At 43.3% G+C, this 20,851-nt stretch overlaps 1 protein-coding gene across 1 annotated transcript in view; it reads left to right on the top strand.

Moving 5' to 3' along the window:
- The window catches only part of FAT3 (FAT atypical cadherin 3), a gene marked incomplete at its 3' end in the record, with an annotated part of 623,227 nt that overhangs the window by 519,524 nt on the left and 82,852 nt on the right, over positions 1-20,851 (top strand). Inside the window, exons 11-14 of the mRNA XM_082661246.1 lie at positions 2,155-6,228; positions 10,398-10,594; positions 11,614-11,767; positions 14,328-14,561. Of these exons, the coding sequence (XP_082517372.1) occupies positions 2,155-6,228; positions 10,398-10,594; positions 11,614-11,767; positions 14,328-14,561 (4,659 nt within the window). The remainder of the gene's footprint in view (positions 1-2,154; positions 6,229-10,397; positions 10,595-11,613; positions 11,768-14,327; positions 14,562-20,851) is intronic.

Genomic DNA, 20,851 nt, shown 5'->3' with positions numbered 1-20,851 from the left:
TCTCCTCAAGGTCGGAAGCTGGCCTTCCTTCATCCCTGCCATATATATCTTGCTGTGTATGTACGAGCCTGGAGTAAGAAAGGACTCACCTTGAAACTCCACATGGGACACCATAATGAGGATGTGGCATTCATCATTCAGGGTTGCATGTGTTGCCACTGCTGCAAGGTGACCATTACTCAGGTATCTCTATATTTTCCTCCCCTGAGATGCTAATGTGAAATGATTCCTGCCTCCTTGTGAGGGTCTATGAATCGAATGTTGGAATCACACGTAATTCCACGGTGCTATTTATTGAAAATTTGCAAGTTTGTTCATGAATTCATTAACCTTCTTGTTGTCACCACGAAATGGTCATGTTCAGGTGGCAAAGTAAAAAATCATGCTGACGTCAAAGATAATTTTGTTTAATATTCATATTTGGGGTCTAGAATCAAATTCTTTATCTTTTTGTTGGACTTGCTCCCTCTTGAGAAATAAGCAAGCATCTTATAGAAATAGATTTTATACAAACATGACAGTTTTGTTTTCAGACATGGAAAAGTTTAAGTAATAAGTATGTAGTAAGAAGTGTGCAAATAGCTGTATGTGTTGTATATTTCAAACACATTATCTAACTGCGCTCTCAATCCTGGAGCCTATCTTCATGATAAGACATTTAAAGTCTCTGTGTGTTGCCATACTATAGCACTTCAAAAAGAAAGAAAAATTCAGATATAATTGAATAACCAAACTTTTAACTTGTGATGTAAAAAAATCTAGACACACAAGCATGTGTTCTTTGAGAAGCACGGGAAAGCCTCATGAGAGAAGCAAAAAGTAACATGGTGAAGGATGCTGCTTCCCACTGTTCACTACCTGTGAGACACATCCTTTACATTCGTCAAGTTCTGTGTTCCCCATTCTCTCCTCCTCTTTTCCACAGTGTCATGGTTCACAGCCCTTCCCATTTCAGGTTTGTCAAAGTGGGGTGCCAGTTGCTTCGTTTCATAAGGATTATGCTCAAGTTCTTGGTTTCTGTGCTGCTTCAGATTTTTAACACTTTCTGATTTCATCAGAAACGTCTCAAATATTGAGCAACTAGAATGGTTACAGATGGAACCATTATACATTTTGTGTGTTGGGGTGTAGGGAAGTGAAGAATAGAAGGAGAGTCAGAAAAGATTCTCACAGCTTACAAAGCAAATGGTGACTTGAGAAGAATTCTCCATACCTGAGCAAACCCCCGTCACCAGGCAGTGTTTGGGATGAAGTTGGTTTTGATGATACGTATGAAACTATACCAACTCCACATAGCAAAGCTTACCTTTGGGAGAGTCTTAAACCGAATGACTATAGGATAATGTTCTGAAGCGATTCCTACAACCCTCTTCCTTTTTAAATTTTTTTAAATTTATTTATTTATTTTTGGCTGCGTTGGGTCTTCGTTGCTGCGTGTGGGCTTTGTCTAGTTGTGGCGAGCGGGGACTACTCTTTGTTGCGGTGCGTGGACTTCTCACTGCAGTGGCTTCTCTTGTTGCAGAGCATGGGCTCTAAGTGCATCGGCTTCAGTAGTTGTGGCACGTGGGCTCAGTAGTTGTGGCTTGCGGGCTCTAGAGCACAGGCTCAGTAGTTGTGACACGTGGGCTTAGTTGCTCCGCAGCATGTGGGATCTTCCCGGACCAGGGATTGAACCTGTATCCCCTGCATTGGCAGGCGGATTCTTAACCATTGCACCACCAGGGAAATCCCTACAACCCTCTTTCTTATAATGTAGAACACAGAATTATGGCACTGGTTTCAGGATAAATGCCTTTTTATCAGTGTCATTGGCATGTGCCAGCCCAGTCTGGAAATAAGAAAATCCTAAGCAGGAAAGTCTTTCCTACAAACTCTCCTATTTCCCAGTTTGAATGTACACAGAGCTGTGTTGTTGTTCTTGTTAACCTGAATTAAGAAGATACTGATCTGAAATTCACAATTTACTGGAAAACTCATTTCAGTTGCTTTTGAATACCCCTAAAAGGGAAGTCTCTCGTTTTATTTCAGAATGAGGAGGAGTGAAAATGAATAATTGCTGTTGGCCATGTTGTGTAAAGTAGCCTTAAGATGAAGAGTTAATCTTCAGAAAATGACTCACCTGAACTCATTTCCCTGTTGATTTTTCTATTGTAGGGAACACTGGGAACACGTTTAAGATAGAACCAGTCCTGGGCATCATCACTGTTTCTAAAGAGCCAGACATGACAACAATGGGTCAGTTTGTCCTGTCAGTCAAAGTCACGGATCAGGGTTCCCCGCCGATGTCTGCCACCGCGATTGTGCGAATTTCTGTCACCATGTCTGATAATTCTCACCCCAAGTTCACTCACAAAGACTACCAAGCAGAAGTAAATGAAAATGTTGATATTGGAACATCAGTCATTCTAATCTCTGCCATCAGTCAATCCACCCTCATTTACGAAGTCAAAGATGGAAACGTTGATGGGGTTTTCACCATAAATCCCTATTCTGGAGTCATCACCACACGCAAGGCACTGGATTACGAGCATACCTCCTCTTATCAACTCATTGTCCAGGCCACGAACATGGCAGGAATGGCTTCCAACATCACAGTCAATATTCAGGTTGTTGATGAAAATGATAATGCGCCAGTTTTTCTCTTTTCTCAGTATTCGGGTAGCCTAAGCGAGGCAGCCCCCATCAATAGCATCGTCAGGAGCTTGCACAACAGCCCGCTGGTGATTCGAGCCACCGACGCCGACAGCAATCGCAATGCTCTGCTTGTGTATCAGATCGTTGAGTCCACGGCCAAGAAGTTCTTCACAGTGGACTCCAGCACAGGTGCGATCAGAACAATCGCGAACCTGGACCATGAAACCATCGCCCATTTCCATTTTCATGTGCACGTGAGAGACAGTGGTAGCCCCCAGCTGACGGCAGAGAGTCCCGTTGAAGTCAACATAGAAGTGACAGATGTGAATGACAACCCACCTGTGTTCACTCAGGCCGTGTTTGAGACTGTCTTACTTCTACCTACCTATGTCGGAGTGGAGGTTCTGAAAGTTAGTGCCACGGATCCTGACTCCGAGGTGCCCCCGGAACTGACGTACAGCCTAATGGAAGGCAGCTTGGATCATTTTATAATTGACTCAAATAGCGGAGTGCTCACTATTAAAAACAACAACCTCTCCAAAGATCACTACATGCTGATAGTTAAGGTGTCTGATGGAAAGTTCTACAGTACTTCCATGGTCACCATCTTGGTTAAAGAAGCCATGGACAGCGGCCTCCACTTTACACAAAGCTTTTACTCCACCTCCATCTCAGAGAACAACACGAACATAACCAAAGTTGCTATTGTCAATGCAGTGGGAAATCGCCTTAATGAGCCCTTAAAGTACAGCATCTTAAACCCAGGAAATAAGTTCAAGATAAAATCTACCTCAGGGGTCATTCAGACCACCGGAGTCCCCTTTGACCGCGAAGAACAAGAGTTATATGAGCTGGTTGTGGAAGCCAGCCGAGAGCTAGACCATCTGCGGGTGGCAAGGGTGGTGGTCAGGGTCAACATCGAAGACATAAACGACAATTCTCCAGTGTTTGTGGGCCTCCCTTACTATGCTGCTGTGCAAGTTGACGCTGAGCCTGGCACCCTGATTTACCGAGTGACAGCCATTGACAAAGACAAAGGTGCAAATGGAGAAGTGACCTACCTCTTACAGGATGACTATGGCCACTTTGAAATTAACCCTAATTCAGGGAAAGTTATTTTAAAAGAAGCTTTCAACTCTGACTTGTCCAACATTGAGTATGGAGTCACCATCCTAGCCAGAGATGGTGGAAAACCCTCTTTGTCCACATCCGTGGAACTTCCCATCACTATTGTCAACAAAGCAATGCCTGTGTTTGATAAGCCTTTTTATACAGCGTCCATCAACGAAGACATCAGCGTCAACACCCCCATTCTAAGCATCAACGCCACCAGCCCGGAAGGCCAAGGCATCATATACATCATTATTGATGGGGACCTTTATAAACAATTTAACATCGACTTTGACACTGGGGTCCTGAAAGTCGTTAGCCCTTTGGATTATGAAATTACATCTGTTTACAAGTTGACAGTAAGAGCCAGTGATGCCCTTACTGGGGCCAGGGCTGAAGTCACCGTTGACTTGCTCCTTAATGATGTCAATGACAACCCCCCTATTTTTGATCAACCCACGTACAATACAACGTTATCCGAAGCTTCTCTCATTGGGACACCTGTTTTACAAGTTGTCTCTACGGATGCAGACTCAGAAAACAATAAAATGGTCCATTATCAGATTGTCCAGGATACTTACAACAGCACAGATTATTTTCACATAGACAGCGCAAGTGGCTTAATCCTGACAGCGCGGATGCTGGACCATGAGTTAGTGCAGCACTGCACTTTGAAAGTCAGAGCCACAGACAATGGCTTCCCATCACTGAGCAGCGAGGTCCTGGTTCATATCTACATCTCGGACGTGAATGACAACCCTCCAGTCTTTAATCAGCTCATTTATGAGTCATATGTGAGTGAATTAGCCCCCCGGGGCCATTTTGTAACTTGTGTGCAAGCCTCCGATGCAGACAGCTCTGATTTTAACAGGTTGGAATACAGCATTTTATCTGGGAATGACCGGACGAGCTTCCTGATGGACAGCAAGAGTGGCGTCATCACGCTCTCCAACCACCGGAAGCAGCGGATGGAGCCTCTGTACAGTCTCAATGTGTCCGTCTCTGATGGGCTGTTCACTAGCACTGCCCAGGTGCATATCAGGGTCCTCGGGGCCAACCTGTACAGCCCTGCCTTTTCTCAAAGCACCTACGTAGCTGAGGTGAGAGAGAACACGGCCGCTGGGACAAAGGTGATTCACGTTCGAGCCACGGATGGGGATCCAGGGACATATGGGCAGGTCAGCTACGCCATCATCAATGACTTTGCTAAGGATCGATTCCTCATAGATGGCAATGGACAGGTCATCACAACAGAAAGGCTCGACCGGGAAAACCCTCTGGAAGGAGACATCAGTATTTTTCTGAGGGCCCTTGATGGCGGAGGGAGAACAACTTTCTGCACCGTGAGGGTGATTGTGGTGGATGAAAATGACAATGCCCCCCAGTTCACGACGGTGGAATACAGAGCCAGCGTCAGGGCAGATGTCGGACGGGGTCACCTGGTCACTCAGGTTCAAGCCATGGATCCAGACGATGGAGCGAATGCAAGGATTACTTATTCCCTCTATAGCGAGGCCTCGGTCTCGGTGGCTGACCTCCTGGAAATCGATCCTGACAATGGCTGGATGGTCACAAAAGGCCATTTTAACCAGCTGAAAAACACAGTGCTGTCCTTCTTTGTCAAAGCAGTGGATGGGGGCATTCCGGTGAAGCACTCCCTCATCCCCGTCTACATCCACGTTTTACCCCCTGAAACATTTTTGCCGTCCTTCACCCAGTCTCAGTATTCCTTCACCATTTCAGAAGATACAGCCATTGGGAGCACGGTGGACACCCTGAGGATTTTGCCCAATCAGAAAGTCAAGTTCAGCACAGTTAATGGGGAGCGGCTGGAAAATAACAAAGGAGCTGTCTTCATCATAGAACAGGACACAGGCACCATCAAGCTGGACAAACGTCTTGACCATGAGATCAGCCCAGCTTTCCACTTCAAAGTAGCAGCCACTATACCCCTGGACAAGGTAGACCTTGTGTTCACGGTGGATGTAGACATCAAGGTACTGGATATGAATGACAACAAGCCAGTCTTTGAAACTTCAAGCTATGAGACGATCATCATGGAAGGGATGCCTGTGGGCACCAAACTCACGCAGGTGAGAGCCATCGATATGGACTGGGGAGCCAATGGGCAGGTCACCTACTCCCTCCACTCAGATTCCCAACCTGAAAAGGTGATGCAAGCGTTCAACATTGACAGCAACACGGGCTGGATCAGTACCTTGAGAGACCTGGATCACGAGACAGACCCCACGTTCACCTTCTCCGTGGTGGCCTCCGACCTCGGGGAGGCCTTCTCTCTTTCTTCCACAGCACTGGTCTCTGTCAGGGTGACGGATATAAATGACAACGCTCCGGTCTTTGCCCACGAGGTGTACCGAGGGAACGTGAAGGAGAGCGACCCTCCGGGCGAGGTGGTAGCTGTCCTCAGCACATGGGACAGAGACTCTTCTGACATCAATCGACAAGTGAGCTATCATATTACAGGTAAGTCTGTCACCCTTGATTTTCACTGTGTGCTCTGCTTTCTGAAGAAAGATGGAAGGTGGCAGAGGGGTAAGAGTAGGAGAGAAGAAGGAAGATGAGATGAGGGTTTGAAAAGTTATCTTACCTCTCTGGGGCTGAGGAAAATATCTGAGTAGCGTCAGTTTTTTAGTTGTTACTAACTCAGCCTTAGTTGGGAGTTCATTGTTTTGCCTATGACAGATTACCCAGATTGGTACTCAGTCCTCGAGTCAATTTTTATCATTTAAAAAAGAGTCCAGCCAAATATCTCAGTGGAAGAAATGAAAATAACAGCTCTTTTTGATTGGGGGGCAGGGGAATGTATGTTTTTTTTTTAAGTATATGCCTTTCTCCTACTTTCTGTAACAGTAAGAAAAATAAATAGTTTTACTTACAAGTCTTTCCTGGTAGTAAAAACTCAGATGCGTGCACGCACACAACACACACATATACAAATCAAAGGGCATGGTTTGACCTTTTGCTGAAAAATGTTCAATTATAACTCCAAGTCAAAGGGTATGTCTTCTGACATCACAATTTTCTTGGATCCCTTTTCTGTCTTTCCAGATAGTAAACAGCAGTTCAATAGGAAAGCCAAGCTAGACAAATGAGGTCACCCAGAGTGCCCAAAAAGCATCACCATTACTCTAAGGGGCAGAGGATCTCATGTCAGAGTGAAGAAGAGGTGTCACTGATCAGGAAGAGCTTTCTGGGGGTGGCTGGCCTTAAACTGCAAAGAGGAGAGGGTTGGTGGTATGGGAGCAGTCTTCCTAAAAACTATTTGGGGGTTTTAAAGCTAGTATTTTGATGTCATGACATTCAAAGGCAGAACATAAGCAAAGTGCCAAAAGATTTTAAAGAATCCATCCGTACTTGTAGTCAGGTGGCCTCCCTTTAGAAAAACTACATTATTCAAAGAGAAAAATGAATTAATTAGAGTGCCCTCAGGGCATAGAATCTGCTTAAGTATGTTAGTGGGAAAGTTAATTAATCACTGCAGAATAAGATCCACAGAAGAGCGTATGTGTCATTGCTCGGGACCACCACTCCTCCCCTCCACAGCACTACTCTTTTTCTTTATGGAACGGTTTTCTCGGTGCTGTTTTCTGTTTAAAGGTCTTAATGCATTTGTGCTTTGTCTGATACCGTTCATTGTGGGGTTTTTTTTTCATTGAAATATATATTTCTGCAGTAAAGACATGAGTGATAGTGGTAAGGAAAGAAAGGTGAATAAAGCAACAACTTTGATTCATTTGCATTCAGTTTCAGACAAAAAGCTTCTTAGGCATTCTTTTTTTTTTTTAAGTTTTTTAAAAATTTTTATTTATTTTTGGCTGCGCACAGGCTTTCTCTAGTTGTGGCGAGCGGGGGCTACTCTTCATTGCAGAGCGCGCGTTTCTCATTGTGGTGGCTTCTCTTGTTGTGGAGCACGGGCTCTAGGCATGCGGGCTCCAGTAGTTGTGGCTCGTGGGCTCTAGAGTGCAGGCTCAGTAGTTGTGGCGCACAGGCTTAGTTTCCGCGGCATGTGGGATCTTCCCGGACCAGGGCTCGAACCTGTGTTCCCTGCATTGGCAGGCAAATTCTTAACCACTGCGCCACCAGGGAAACCCTTCTTAGGCATTCTGAGGATACTTTTCTATTTGGAAGAATGGTTAAATACTCAGCTTTAATTATTTACACATCGTCTCTGAATTCTCAGTGGATGGTTTAAGGGACCATCCCACTAACTTTACTAAAGTAATGAGAACAGAGTAGCTTCAAGCTACTGCTACTATTAGCCGTGCCAACCACCAACGGATTTTTATTAGATTTAACTTTTGCTCTTGATGTCACACAACTTGGCTGACCTGCCACTGATGAACAAAGGACGATTAATCATTTTATTTCTCAAAAGAGCAGTGTGGGCCTGCACCAGAAGCATTTAATAGAGAGGTTACATTTGTGCATGCTGAAATCATATTCAACTGAAGTAAAATTGCATCGTAGCCCGTGGTAGAGGAAAGTGATTTTCCAGGGAGGACCCCGTGCCTCACCAGAGCATGTTTCTCAGCCTCAACATTACTGGAATTGAGGGCTGGGTAAGTCTCTTGTGGCATTGTAGGATGATTACCAGCACCTCTGGTTTCTTTCCACTAGATTCCAGTAGCACCACCACCAGCATCACCCCTGATGTGACATTCAGAAATGTCTCTCGCTGACAAATGTCCCAGGGGTTTGCGCACAGCCACTGTCAGTTGAGTTGAGAACCACTGCCCTAGAGGAATGTGCAGCCCTCACCTTCTCTGCACTATCTGCCCAGTACGGTCCATTTATCCTGTCATTGTTTTGCCAAAGTTTGGCCTCTGTGCACCGGTGCCAGATTAAATCTTGGAGGCAGAGTTTGGGGTGAAGTAGAAAGAAATCGCTTTATTGCTTTGCCAGGCAAAGGGGGCCACAGCAGGTTAATACCCTCAAGACTGTGTGTCCCACCCTGGAGAGGGTAATGAAGAGTCGTCTAGTGTTCAAGGAGCAGGGCGTGATCAGCTCACAGACATTCTGATTGGCTGGTAGTGAGGTAATGGGGAGTCAGCTTCATCAACCTCCTGGTTCCAACCGGTCTGGGGTCTACGTGCTTGTGGGCAGCACACAGTTAAATTCTTCTACCTGGTGGAGGATTCAGTATCTGCAAAACAGCTCAAAGGACATGGCTCAGAATACTACCTATAGCCCTTGAGGAAGAATAAAGGCTTGACTTTGTTTAATGGCTAAAGTATTATTATTTTGTCTTGTTTGACTGTTTTCCTTTCTTTCTGCATTTTCTCACTTCTCTGATTGAATTTATTCTTTGGTTAAAGTTTTCCTACAGACAAAAGGCAGGTGGAGGTCTATTGTAGGAAGGCCTCATAGGGTCCTGCTTGGTTACAGTTGTTCCACACTGCTGAGCCCCTGGATGCCTGTCCCCCCCACCCCCCATGCCTTATATCCAGAGTGCAGTCTGACGCTCAAGGTTCCACTACTCCTCACTCAGTCCCTCCGGCAGGACCATGGGTTTGCCCTCTGTTCTTTTACAGATTCATTGTAAGAAGATGAGGTGGCTCCCCTTTTTCAGTGAAGCAGCAGCCAGCAGGCAGTAGGCTTTCCTTATTTATTTGTTTATTGTCAGTCTTTCCCATCAGAAGGTGAGCTCCACCACAAAAGCAGGGATTTTGGTCACTTTTGGCCACTGCTATAGCCCCACTGCCTGGCACAGTGCCTGGCCCAGAGCAGGTGACAAATACGTGTGAATGCTCAAACAAACGAGACGGCGATGACCTAACTGGATTCCGGACTTCTTGCCAGTTGTCTCGTCCAGTCTTCCTCCGTGTTTGAAGTGACATTATTTCCCCCTTCAGGTTTGGAAGGTCAAGGTGGTTTTCTTCTTCCTTCCTCCAAGCTGCTTTTGTCTCCCTGTAATTCAGTGATGTGGGAAAGTCATATTGCTGGGACTACATTCATTGTTTCAGCCTCATCAAGAGCGGTTCCACTCTAGCTTTTCTACGTGTTTCTTCCATTTTCACCAGCTTCCCTGTGTTAAATTTGATCTAATTGCAGTGCTTATCTTTGAACGGCTCCTTCAATGACCCTGCACTGGGGCTCTTTAATCCTAATGGGTCTTCCTCTGTCACACAAACTTTTCTTCCCCAAACTTCGGTCCTTATAAGAAGAGCTGCTGTATGATAAAGGCTTCATTAAGATTCCTTATTAGAACTGACTGCCTTTCCTTGATTGCATGATCATCGGCTAATGAAATTGTCTTGGTAACAAGAGCTATAGTGTATTACATCCTCTCTTGAGACGAAGTGGAAAGACAGTTGTATCAGCCCGATAAGAAGATTGATTGTTCACAGTTTGAATTTGATTGTCCTTAAGGGGAGCTAAACAAGAGATCATCTCCAGCTTCTCTAAGTGCATTTTCCTCTCTTGGAAAGTTACTGTTTTACTTTCCACACAAGCCAAGCATATAAATATCGTGCTTTGTTGCAGGAGAGTCAAAAGGAAGTGAGTGTCCATTTTTTTTCAGCATCGTAAACAATGCAGTTTGAGAGGCACCTGGATGACCCCACACAGGCCTCTTGCTGTAGGTGATCAAAGCTTTTCATTTCACATCTTCAAAAACTCTTTTTTCACCACAGGAGGGAACCCCCGAGGAAGGTTTGCCCTGGGCCTGGTGCAGAGCGAATGGAAGGTCTATGTGAAGAGACCTCTAGATAGAGAAGAACAAGACATTTACTTCCTCAATATCACCGCCACTGATGGGCTCTTTGTCACTCAGGCCATGGTGGAAGTGACTGTCAGTGATGTGAATGACAACAGCCCAGTGTGTGATCAGGTGAGATTTGTGGCTGTGTCGGATATATCACTGCTTTTTACTCTGCTTATCTAAAATTAAGTCAAAACCCATTTCACTTTTCTCCTTAAGGCCAGGCTGCTTTCTCATCTTATCTCCTTAATTAACAAGCTCCAAATGGTTATAAGAGGGTAAGAGGCAGACTCTAGGATGAAATATTATAAACATGAAAAGAGTATAGTTAGCACGATCAGTACCTAATTCTGCCCACCAAAAAAATCAAACAAACAGAAAAATAAAACCAGGAGTCTCAAAATTAAATAATTTTTAAGGACTCATAAAGGACACTATGAATTTTTCTGTCTGAATCACCTATTTCATAAAAGAAGAATGGACCACTCAGAAGTATGAATTACTTTTTTTGTATAAGGTTACACAGCTGGTTGGTAGCAACGTTGGTAATGAAGCTGGGTCTCCAGACCCCTTAAGAAGTGGCCTTTCCACCACAGTTCAAAGCGTGACAGCGAATGCAAGGTGCCAGTAATTGATTTTATTTCCTTTCTTACCAAAGTTAAATCACCCTTCATTTACCTTTTCCTTACATGTGGATTGAGAGATGGTATTGGTGCTCTTTAGCTCAGAAAAGTGTTGCAAATAGATTTAGTCTCTCATACTAATGCCAGATGTTAGTAGTGGCTCTTTAAAGAGTTGAAGGGTCCCAAGAACTGAGAGGGGCATGATCAATATGTGATGTGGGTCATGGTTCCACAGGGGTGGAGATTTTTGTCTGTTTTCTTCTCCGTTGTACTTCTAGCATCTCAGTGGTACCTAGCACACAGTAGGTGCCCAATCAGTAGTTGTTGATGACGAGCATGGGAGGCGCAAAGCAAGAGATATTCTCTGTTTCGTCATATGGTATAAGATGATTCTGTGATAAAGGAAAAACATAGCTGAAGATAAATTATGCGAATGCATTTTTAAAGAAATCATTTATAATGCTAAATATGACAATTGCCCCACAAACACTAATGATTCAATTCCCTTTCTTTACCTTTGCCTAGGTTGCATATACAGCATTATTTCCCGAAGACATTCCATCAAACAAAATCATCCTGAAGGTCAGTGCCAAGGATGCTGATATTGGATCCAATGGAGATATACGATACTCACTCTATGGATCTGGAAACAATGAATTTTTTCTAGATCCACAAAGTGGTAAGGCGAAATTTATTCTTTGGGTAAATGCCATTGTTAATCCACGAGAGAAGTTAAACTCTCACATGGTCTTATCACTAGGGGGTAGTTAGTATACAAGAGCCTTGATATGATGCCCTGCTATCTTGAACTCTTAAGAAATACCAGTAGCACATGGTGTTTGGAGGACAGAAACCTCACGTGGCCTATAAAACTTGCCCTGACTTTACCTACATTTAGCAGCACCAAGTAATCGTATGTGTCTGTTTGCTTCTCCTCTTTCTCATATCCATGAGTTAAAGCAGCTGACCTATAAATAGTATAAATAGAATTCTATCACAAATGCAGTTTCCATGCAAACCAGACAGCAGTGCATAGTAAGGAGAGTTTTGCCCTGTTGAAATCCCTTTTGGGGATTTCATCCATAAGGATGAAACATCCCTATGTTTACATCCCTATGGTTTACATCCATAGGGATGCTTATTAACATACTTGTCTGTTTGTTTTTTTTTTTTTGCGGTACGCGGGCCTCTCACTGTTGTGGCCTCTCCCGTTGCGGAGCACAGGCTCCGGACGCGCAGGCTCAGCGGCCATGGCTCACGGGCCCAGCCGCTCCACAGCATGTGGGATCTTCCCGGATCGGGGCATGAACCCGTGTACCCTGCATCGGCAGGCGGACCCTCAACCACTGCGCCACCTGGGAAGCCCTTGTCTGGTTTTTATTCATCATTCCTGTCTAGTTTCTCCAAAGCTATGAGTCCTCAGACTTGCTTACATATTGAGGTAAAATTTATAAGGTGAAAGGTTATGTACCCTAAAGGCAGGTGCCCGCATTGAAGGCCATAGATAATGGAAAAGGCATTTTCTATGGAGGTAAATTATCTCAGTGTTGTGTATTGGATGGCCCATCCCTTGACAATTTTTCCATGAAGTGTAAAGATTGAATAATTTGCATATTTCCAGTGTTGTGTTCATCATAATGAACAACAACTAATTTCTGAGTCTCCAGGAGGTATTAGTTCCTCCCTAGCTCTCTCCCATGTCTGGTGCATCTTACTGGGAAGGGCCTAGCTACATAACAATATGCTACTTGGCTAAAGAGGCCTGGCAATTTTTTATTGAATAGGTAACATTTATTAACTACTAGACCTAAAAGTACCTTATGGGATATTTGTGTTCGATTCCAAGATGAACCAAACAAAGCATCCCCAAGGGATATTGTAACCCAGTGGAGAAGACAGAGCTGTAAGTCAATACTAATAATAACAGAAATAACAACAGTAATAGTGAAAGACAGAATGAGTGCCCGGGAGAGATATCAGGAGAGATATATCTGGGCACAGAGGAAGAAGTAGCTAATATTCTGATAAGAGGGAAGGAGAAACTTTTAAAGCAGAGCTGACATTTGAAATGAGCCAGGATTCTAGGAGCTAAAGCAGGACACTGCCGGTCACGGGGGCAGCGTGGGCAGAGAGCACGGCACATCCAGGGAAAGCTGTGTACAACATTGTCACTGGTCAGAGGAGCCGCAGAATGGCTCGTGAGAAAAGTGGTGGAAAAACAACTTTAGGTCAGATTTTGGAGGGTCTTGAATGCCCAACTGAAAACCCCCTGGGTGTTTTGGAGAAGGGGAGAATGATCCAGGCTAGATTTGAGAACTGGCTGCAGTCAGGAAGCCATAGGAGGAACAACTTTATAAGTATAGATGGCTTCGTCCCAGTGACTTCTACTGATTTTGTTAAGAGTACATAATAGTATTTCATGAGTCCTACTTTTCACCAAACAGTATTTATTCAGCTCTGTCATTGTGCTTATTGCCATCATCCATTGAAATTTAGGTAGCAAGAATAACAAAATCCCCCCAGGGGCTGACACTCAGGACCAGTACAGCTATCTGAGTGATTAAAATACAGACATAACCTCCCTCCATGTTGGTTGCCAAAGAGCTGCTGCTTTAAGCTTCTTAGATAAGCCCCCACTGGAATCCTCCCCCAACAGCCACAGGCCCTAACACTCTCCAGCAAGTGGGGTTCTCCTGGCACAGTAGGGCTCCTTCATGACCTCTTTCTGCTAAAGCTAGCCTGTTTTGACTGTTTTTCTCTAAAAGATGGGGTAAAAAAAAATGTTAGATATCTGGAAGCAGACAGACTGCCCCTTCTGAGTTTACAAATCATGGACCTGATTGACCGTTAGAGAACTAAGGATACTGGTCCATTTTTCATGCTTTTTTTCTGGAGAAAATCCAGAAACAAGGCCGATCTCCAGAGCAATCCTTGAGATGTTTAAAGAGGTGTGGAGCTTCTCCATGCTGCCAAGAGAAGGAATCCCTGAAACAAGAGGCTTTACAGTGGGATTAATTCACCTGAAGGTCGTACAGTTGGTTTTTTGTTGCGTCCAGAATCCCATCACTTTTCCCCTGATGCTTAAAAAAATTGAACTTGCTCAATTTTTCAAAGCATGACGCACTGGAGCCAGATGTCAGCGATCCTTCCTGTACTGGGGATTCTGTGTGTACAATAATTGATTCTCTGCTCTTCAAAGAAAGACAGTTTTTGAAAAGCTACGTCATTTATTTTCACAGGTGAGTTAAAAACTTTGGCTCTGTTGGACCGGGAGAGGGTCCCTGCATACAGCCTCATCGCCAGGGCCACCGACGGGGGTGGCAGGTTCTGCCAGTCTGACGTCCATCTGATCCTGGAGGATGTGAACGATAACCCCCCAGTGTTTTCGTCCGACCACTATAACGCCTGTGTCTATGAGAACACAGCCACCAAGGCTCTGTTGACCAGAGTTCAAGCAGTAGATCCCGATGTCGGTAAGTCAGCTGCACTGATGGGATGCCTCCCTGTTTGTACATCTGACACATCTTCAGGTGCTACCTGTCCTTTAGTTTCATCAGCCCACCCTGGCTCCTTACCATGAAAACAAGTACATTAAACCACATTTCAGCTCTTCCACTGACACACTTCATATGCACGAGAGAACTCTGCAAGGCATCTTCCCGCCTCTTTCTAGGATTTGAAGAAGCGATACTATGAATTCCTTTACCTTTTAACAAAGATCTTGGGGTTTGCACTTTTTTTAACCTTTAGCATAAAAATAATAGCTTTCTTACTTGCCCATTCCTCTTGAACATAGTTAAAATGCTGTGTTGTGTGGCAGGGAGAATTCATTTCCATTTCTATAAAGAATTGCATCCCATGCTTTAGCTGAAATACGGCAATCTCGATTTATGGTGGTACCCCATAGTGCAAAGACCAATTACGAAATGTGCTGCCAGTCCAATGTGGACTTTTTTTAACTGCCGTTTTCCAGAGTATTTTGCTCATATAAACTGACATTACTAGGAGGGGTGTGGGTGTGGGCGATAAGAAGGAATTAGAATTGAAAGTTGCTAATAAAGTTTGTGTTCCAATCCACTTTACATAATGAGATGGTGAGTTAGAAAAGATCGGAGTTAATTGCTAGGTAGTCCTTCTGAGAATGCATAAGTTATTGAGGTGACTGCATGATGGAATCTAAATACGAAAGGGCATATAGACAGCCTCTTGGTTGTGCATTTTAAGAGCTGTAAATCAGGGGACTGGGGGATGATGGGGTGTGTCTGTTATGCTAAACAGGCCTTTATATAATTCAGGGTCTTATTGCTTAATTCTGAATTGAAAGAAAAATTATTGGACTAATGGAAAAGTAAATACATGATAATTAGTTGAAAACAAATGTAGAGCCCAGGGTCTCTGCATATTTCCCCTTAGAGAAATTAGTGGCTACACTATGAATTATTGTTCTTACCTCATTAGCATAATTTCTGAGGCTGAGAACCAACCCTTTAAAAATCTGCATATTGTAAAGCTTGGTAAAAAAAAAAAGATAAACAGGAAAAGACTCTTTTCATTTTGACTGTGCCACGTGGCTTATGGGATCTTAGCTCCCCGACCAGGGATCAAACCCGGTCCCTTGGCAGTGAAAGCGCCGAGTCCTAACCACTGGACCACCAGGGAACTCCGGAAAAGACTCTTTTATTGATTTATAATTATGTAATACTTACAAATACTCTTTTTTAAATGAGTATTGGAAAACATTCTGTGGACTCTTGATAGCAGACTTTTGGGGAAAAGAGGACAGAAATCATGCAAATGAATCATTAATAATTTAAATTTGACTCTGAGAATGTGTAATTGGGCCAGAGATGAAATTTTAAGATCTAAAAATGTTTTAATTTAAACTAAAATTTCAATTTTAAGATATTGGAGTTTTTCTACTCACCTCCTTCCTAAAGGAACTGGGTATGCTCTATGTACTAGAGATTGTACAGAACACAGAGGGAGTCTGATCAGTGCACATGATGTTTCAGACAGTGGAGGTGGGGAGAGGTTATTGACTCACAGATGTGGTTGTGCTGGAGGGTATGCAGTTAGCTCCGTCCTTCTCACTTCTTCTGAGTCAGCTGTCCGGGTTGGCAGTTGGGGAAGAAGGGTTGACCAGACTCTGGGCATTAGCAGGACAGAGATGATAAAGTCTTTCAAAGACCAAACCCAGAATAACGACCTTATCGGCACCTCCCTCTGCTCATTTGCACTAATTAGCAAAAAATTAGCTTACGCTCAGAGCTTCAGACAGACACGGAGTTATGAGCACTGCTCATATAAGATGTGTTCACCAGGCTATTGTATTCGCTTCCGGAAAACCAGAGCATAGGATACCAGATTCTGGGTCATATTCTCAGTTTTTGTAGAATTCATTTAGCTTTAAAAAAATAAAAACTAAGACAGCCGGAAAAGAACAAATGAACACCTCTAAAAAGGCAAGCTGAGCACCTGCTATTTCCAGGCACCATGCTGAGGAGGTGGGTGTGAAGGTCTAGGTCAGGGCCTGCAGGGGGATTCCAGAGTCAAACCCGCATTCTCCAGAGTCCTGGGTGTCAGTGACTGGGGGCTCATGCCATTTTCATTAGCAGCCTGCTTCCCCATTTCTCCGTCTTCTGTAAGGCAGCACAGAGGAGCGTTGAGCCGCATACTGAGATGACCAGTGTGTGGAGTGGGCGAATCATCTGGTGGCCAAACTCAGCCTCTGGCCTGAAGCTGAGTTTGCACATGAAGCGTTAAGACTGAATCCAGCCCTCCAGTATCTTTAGTTTGGCTTACATACAGTGTTCCAAAAAGTTTGAATTAATTAATTGTCAATAAAAGTCAAGAGATACTGATTTGAATTTTCAATTTCTGGCATTTTCTAAAAACAGCACTCAGAAGACTCAGCAATTCCAGGTGCACAGTCCCACCATGGTAGGAGCCTAGTAGCAGCTGCCTCCTTGATACCAGCCAGTTCTCACCCTCCCAATCCCCAGCCACCTCACTTCCTTATGTTACCACCTGACTTCATAGGCCCCTCTCTAAAGTGACAAGGAAATGTCTGATTTTTAAAGAACTTCTAATTTTGAAATAATCATAGGTTCACAGGAAATTGCCAAAAACAAAAATGTACAGGAGGTGGCGTGTACTTTTCACCCAACCCTTTCTCCCAATGATACCATCTTGCATAACTGTAGTACACTCAGATTTTGGCACAGGTGCGTGTGTGTGTGTGTGGTTGTGTGTGTGTGTGTGTGTGTGGGTGGGTGTGTGGGTGTGGTTGTGTGTGTGTGTTTGTGTGTGCGTGTGTGTGTGTGGTTGTGTGTGTGGGTGGGTGGTTGTGTGTGGGTGGTTGTGTGTGGGTGGTTGTGTGTGGGTGTGGTTGTGTGTGGTTGTGTGTGGGTGTGGTTTTATGCAGCTTTATCACCTGTGAAGCTTCATGTAACCACCACGCCCACCTCCTCCGCACACTTCCTTCCCAGTTTCTAACCCCTGGCAACCACTAATCTCCGTATCTATAATTTTGTTATTTCACAAATGTTATTTAAATGGAATCGTGTAGTTTGTCACCTTTTAAAAATGGCCTTTTTCACTCAGCATCGTTCCTTTGAGATCCATCCAAGTGGTCTAACTGGTTTCTGACCCTAGTGAAGAACGTTGGTTCCATTTGTAAAAATGACAGGGCTATTTGGTTCATGAAACTTCTTTTGTTAAGCATATTCCTTTACCTAAAGTTACAAACGATTTCAACAGCATTTGGCTGCAGTATATACTAAGTCACTATAAACTGCAGAGAAAAGACAAAGATATATTAATCTGAAATCCGATTCCATTGCTTCGTAAATTCAAAATGCTTACAGTGACTTGCTAACCTTTCATATCCTGGTTTCCTAATTTTAAAAAATATTATTGCTTTTAGCCAAACAACTCTTTTCCTATGCCAAATTCATTATTCATAATGAACCAACTGCCTAGGTCAGGAATAAAATAAAAACAGAGGAAGACAAGACCATTTTAGCACCCAATTTATGAGTTCTAAGAAATAGCATGGCAACTGTCTAGATTTCAGCGTTAAATTCTTAGTTTTCCTGTAAAATGGAAACATCCTCAATCCCATGAACTAATGACATGACTTTAAGACCTAACATTTACAAAAATTTAATACTTTCAGTAAAGATTAGGAGACTTTTTGTTGCACCACCTCTTTGGGGTTAATATTTTACTATTTACCGTACCTCTTAAGATAGGAATTGTGTCCAGGTTCTCAATTTTGAGGGTTTTTTTAAGCTAGCAAATGGAATATGCAGAGGTGAAAATTGGAGCTAAAATCTGTGACCATTTTAGGCAAAGTGACATGCAAATAAAATGTAAACTTGCACTGGAAAATATGCCAGAGACCATGATTTATTGAGAGGCGAATGTCCAGATATTTGAGATTCAAGAGGACATATTTTTCCTCTTATGGATCAGGGACATAAAGCAAGGAAATGTTCTAATGAGCAACTCACCCCTTTCCTGTAAAATATTTCCTACAAAGTTTAGAACTTCTTTCAGGGATTTTGGAGAAACTTGGAAGCTTGTAACATTCATTACATTTATTTTCCATTCAATATAACTGATATTTAATGAGTAGCTACGTAGCAGGCATTCTGGAAGGAACTATACAAGGAATGTGCAGTGACAGGCCCAGGTTCTGTGCAGTAGTGAAGGGCATGAATCAGCAACACATAGACCTTGAATAAAAGGCATAGCTCGCAGAATGAATGGGATTCAGCAGGCAGAGGGAGAAAGGCCTTCAGGAAAACAGGAACCAGGAGGATGAAGTTGCAAAGCTGGGAAACTCTGGACCCAATTAAATAGTTGGGAGATCATCACATGGTCAAGGACAGAGAGAAGGCAGTGAGATGAGAGAAGGCATCTGGGCCTGATAGTGGTGGTTCACAAAGACCAGGAATTGTGTGCTTAAACCAATAGATAGAAAAGAAACACCGAGCACTTTGGAGAAAAGAAATTCATCAGTTCTGGGTTTGGGAAATGCTAATCTGATAGGAGCATCTAACATGGGCGTTAGGAAATCTTCTAGGAGAGTATCAAGAAAGATCACAGGGGCCAAAATTCGAGTAGTAGCTTTGGGATTTAAAAGGAAGAAGCAGGGACTTCCCTGGTGGTCGAGTGGCTAAGACTCCATGCTCCCAATGCAGGGGGCCCAGGATTGATACCTGGTCAGGGAACTAGATCCCCCATGCCACAACTAAGAGTTCACATGCCGTAACTAAAGATCCCGCATGCTGCAATGAAGATCCTACACACGGCAACAAAGATACCCATGCCGCAACTAAGACCCGGCACAGCCAAATAAATAAATAAAAGGAAGAGGCAGAAGAGAGAGAGATTTTACATGTGAAATCTGTCGATTTTGGTACTGACTGGATTGAAGGCACAATGGACAGGCTAGACAAGAACTCAAACTCGTGCACCAGGTGCAGGTGCTGTTTGCACAGAAATAGCTTAGGTGGCCTGAAGCAGGACCTGGTGTAGAAAGATGAAAAACTGGAGACGCATTGGGAATTAAAGTACAGTCCTTCAGGAAAAAGTCAGGAATAAAGATAATAAGTTTGTTAATCATGACAGAGTAGGGAGGCTTTGCCTTTGAGTGGTTTACAGTCATAGTGGGAAACAGGCAAGCACAAAAGAACATTCAAAGAAAAATGGAATCAATGTTATAAGAGAGTTGCATCTGTAAAAGTAGGAATTTTGCTTATTTTTAAATTTAATTTATATTTTATATTGGACTACAGTTGATTTACAATGCTGTGTTAGTTTCAGGTGTACAGTAAAGTGATTCAGTTATACATATACCTATATTCATTCTTTTGCAGATTTTTTCCCATATAGGTTATGACAGAATATTGAGTAGAGTTCCCTACACTATACAGTAGGTCTTTGTTGATTATCTGTTTTATATATAGTAGTGTGTATATGTTAATCCCAGACTCCTAATTTATCCCTCCCCCCATGTTTCCCCTTTGGTAATCATAAGTTTGTTTTCAAAGTCTGTGAGTCTGTTTCTGTTTTGTAAATAAGTTCATTTGTACCATTCTTTTAGATTCCACATATAAGCAATATCATATGATATTTGTCTTTCTCTGTCTGATTTACTTCACTTAGTATGATAATTTCTAGGTCCATCCATGTTGCTGCTAATGACATTATTTCATTCTTATTTGTGGCTAAGTAATATTCCATTGTATATATGTACCACATCTTTTTGTCCATTCCTCTCTCAATGGACATTTAGGTTGCTTCCATGTCCTGGCTTTGTAAATAGTGCTGCAGTGAACATTGGGGTGCATGTATCTTTTGGGATTATGATTTTCTCCAGAAAAAATAGGGATTTTGTAACGATTAGTCAATACATGTAAAATGCTAGCACAGGTCCCTGTGGGAACATGAAAACATGAGCAATGAATTTTCAAGTGGGACAATTCAGGAAGGATTCACAAAGTGGTATTAGCATTTAAGTTGGGTGTTAAGGGTTGGGGCTTTTCAGAGACCTTCAAGATGTCAGAAGAGTAAGGCGAGGCAATCACCTTCCTCCCCACACATACACCAGAAATACATCTACATGTGGAACAACTCCTACAGAACACCTACTGAATGCTGGCAGAAGACCTCAGACCTCCCAAAAGGCAAGAAACTCCCCACATACCTGGGTAGGGCAAAAGAAAAAACAGACAAAAGAATAGGGATGGGACCT

The sequence above is a fragment of the Grampus griseus genome, assembly GCF_964374135.1.
Source record: "Grampus griseus genome assembly, chromosome: 8".
NCBI classification, from domain to species: Eukaryota; Metazoa; Chordata; class Mammalia; order Artiodactyla; family Delphinidae; genus Grampus; species Grampus griseus.
This window is presented reverse-complemented; position numbering and strand designations above follow the sequence as displayed.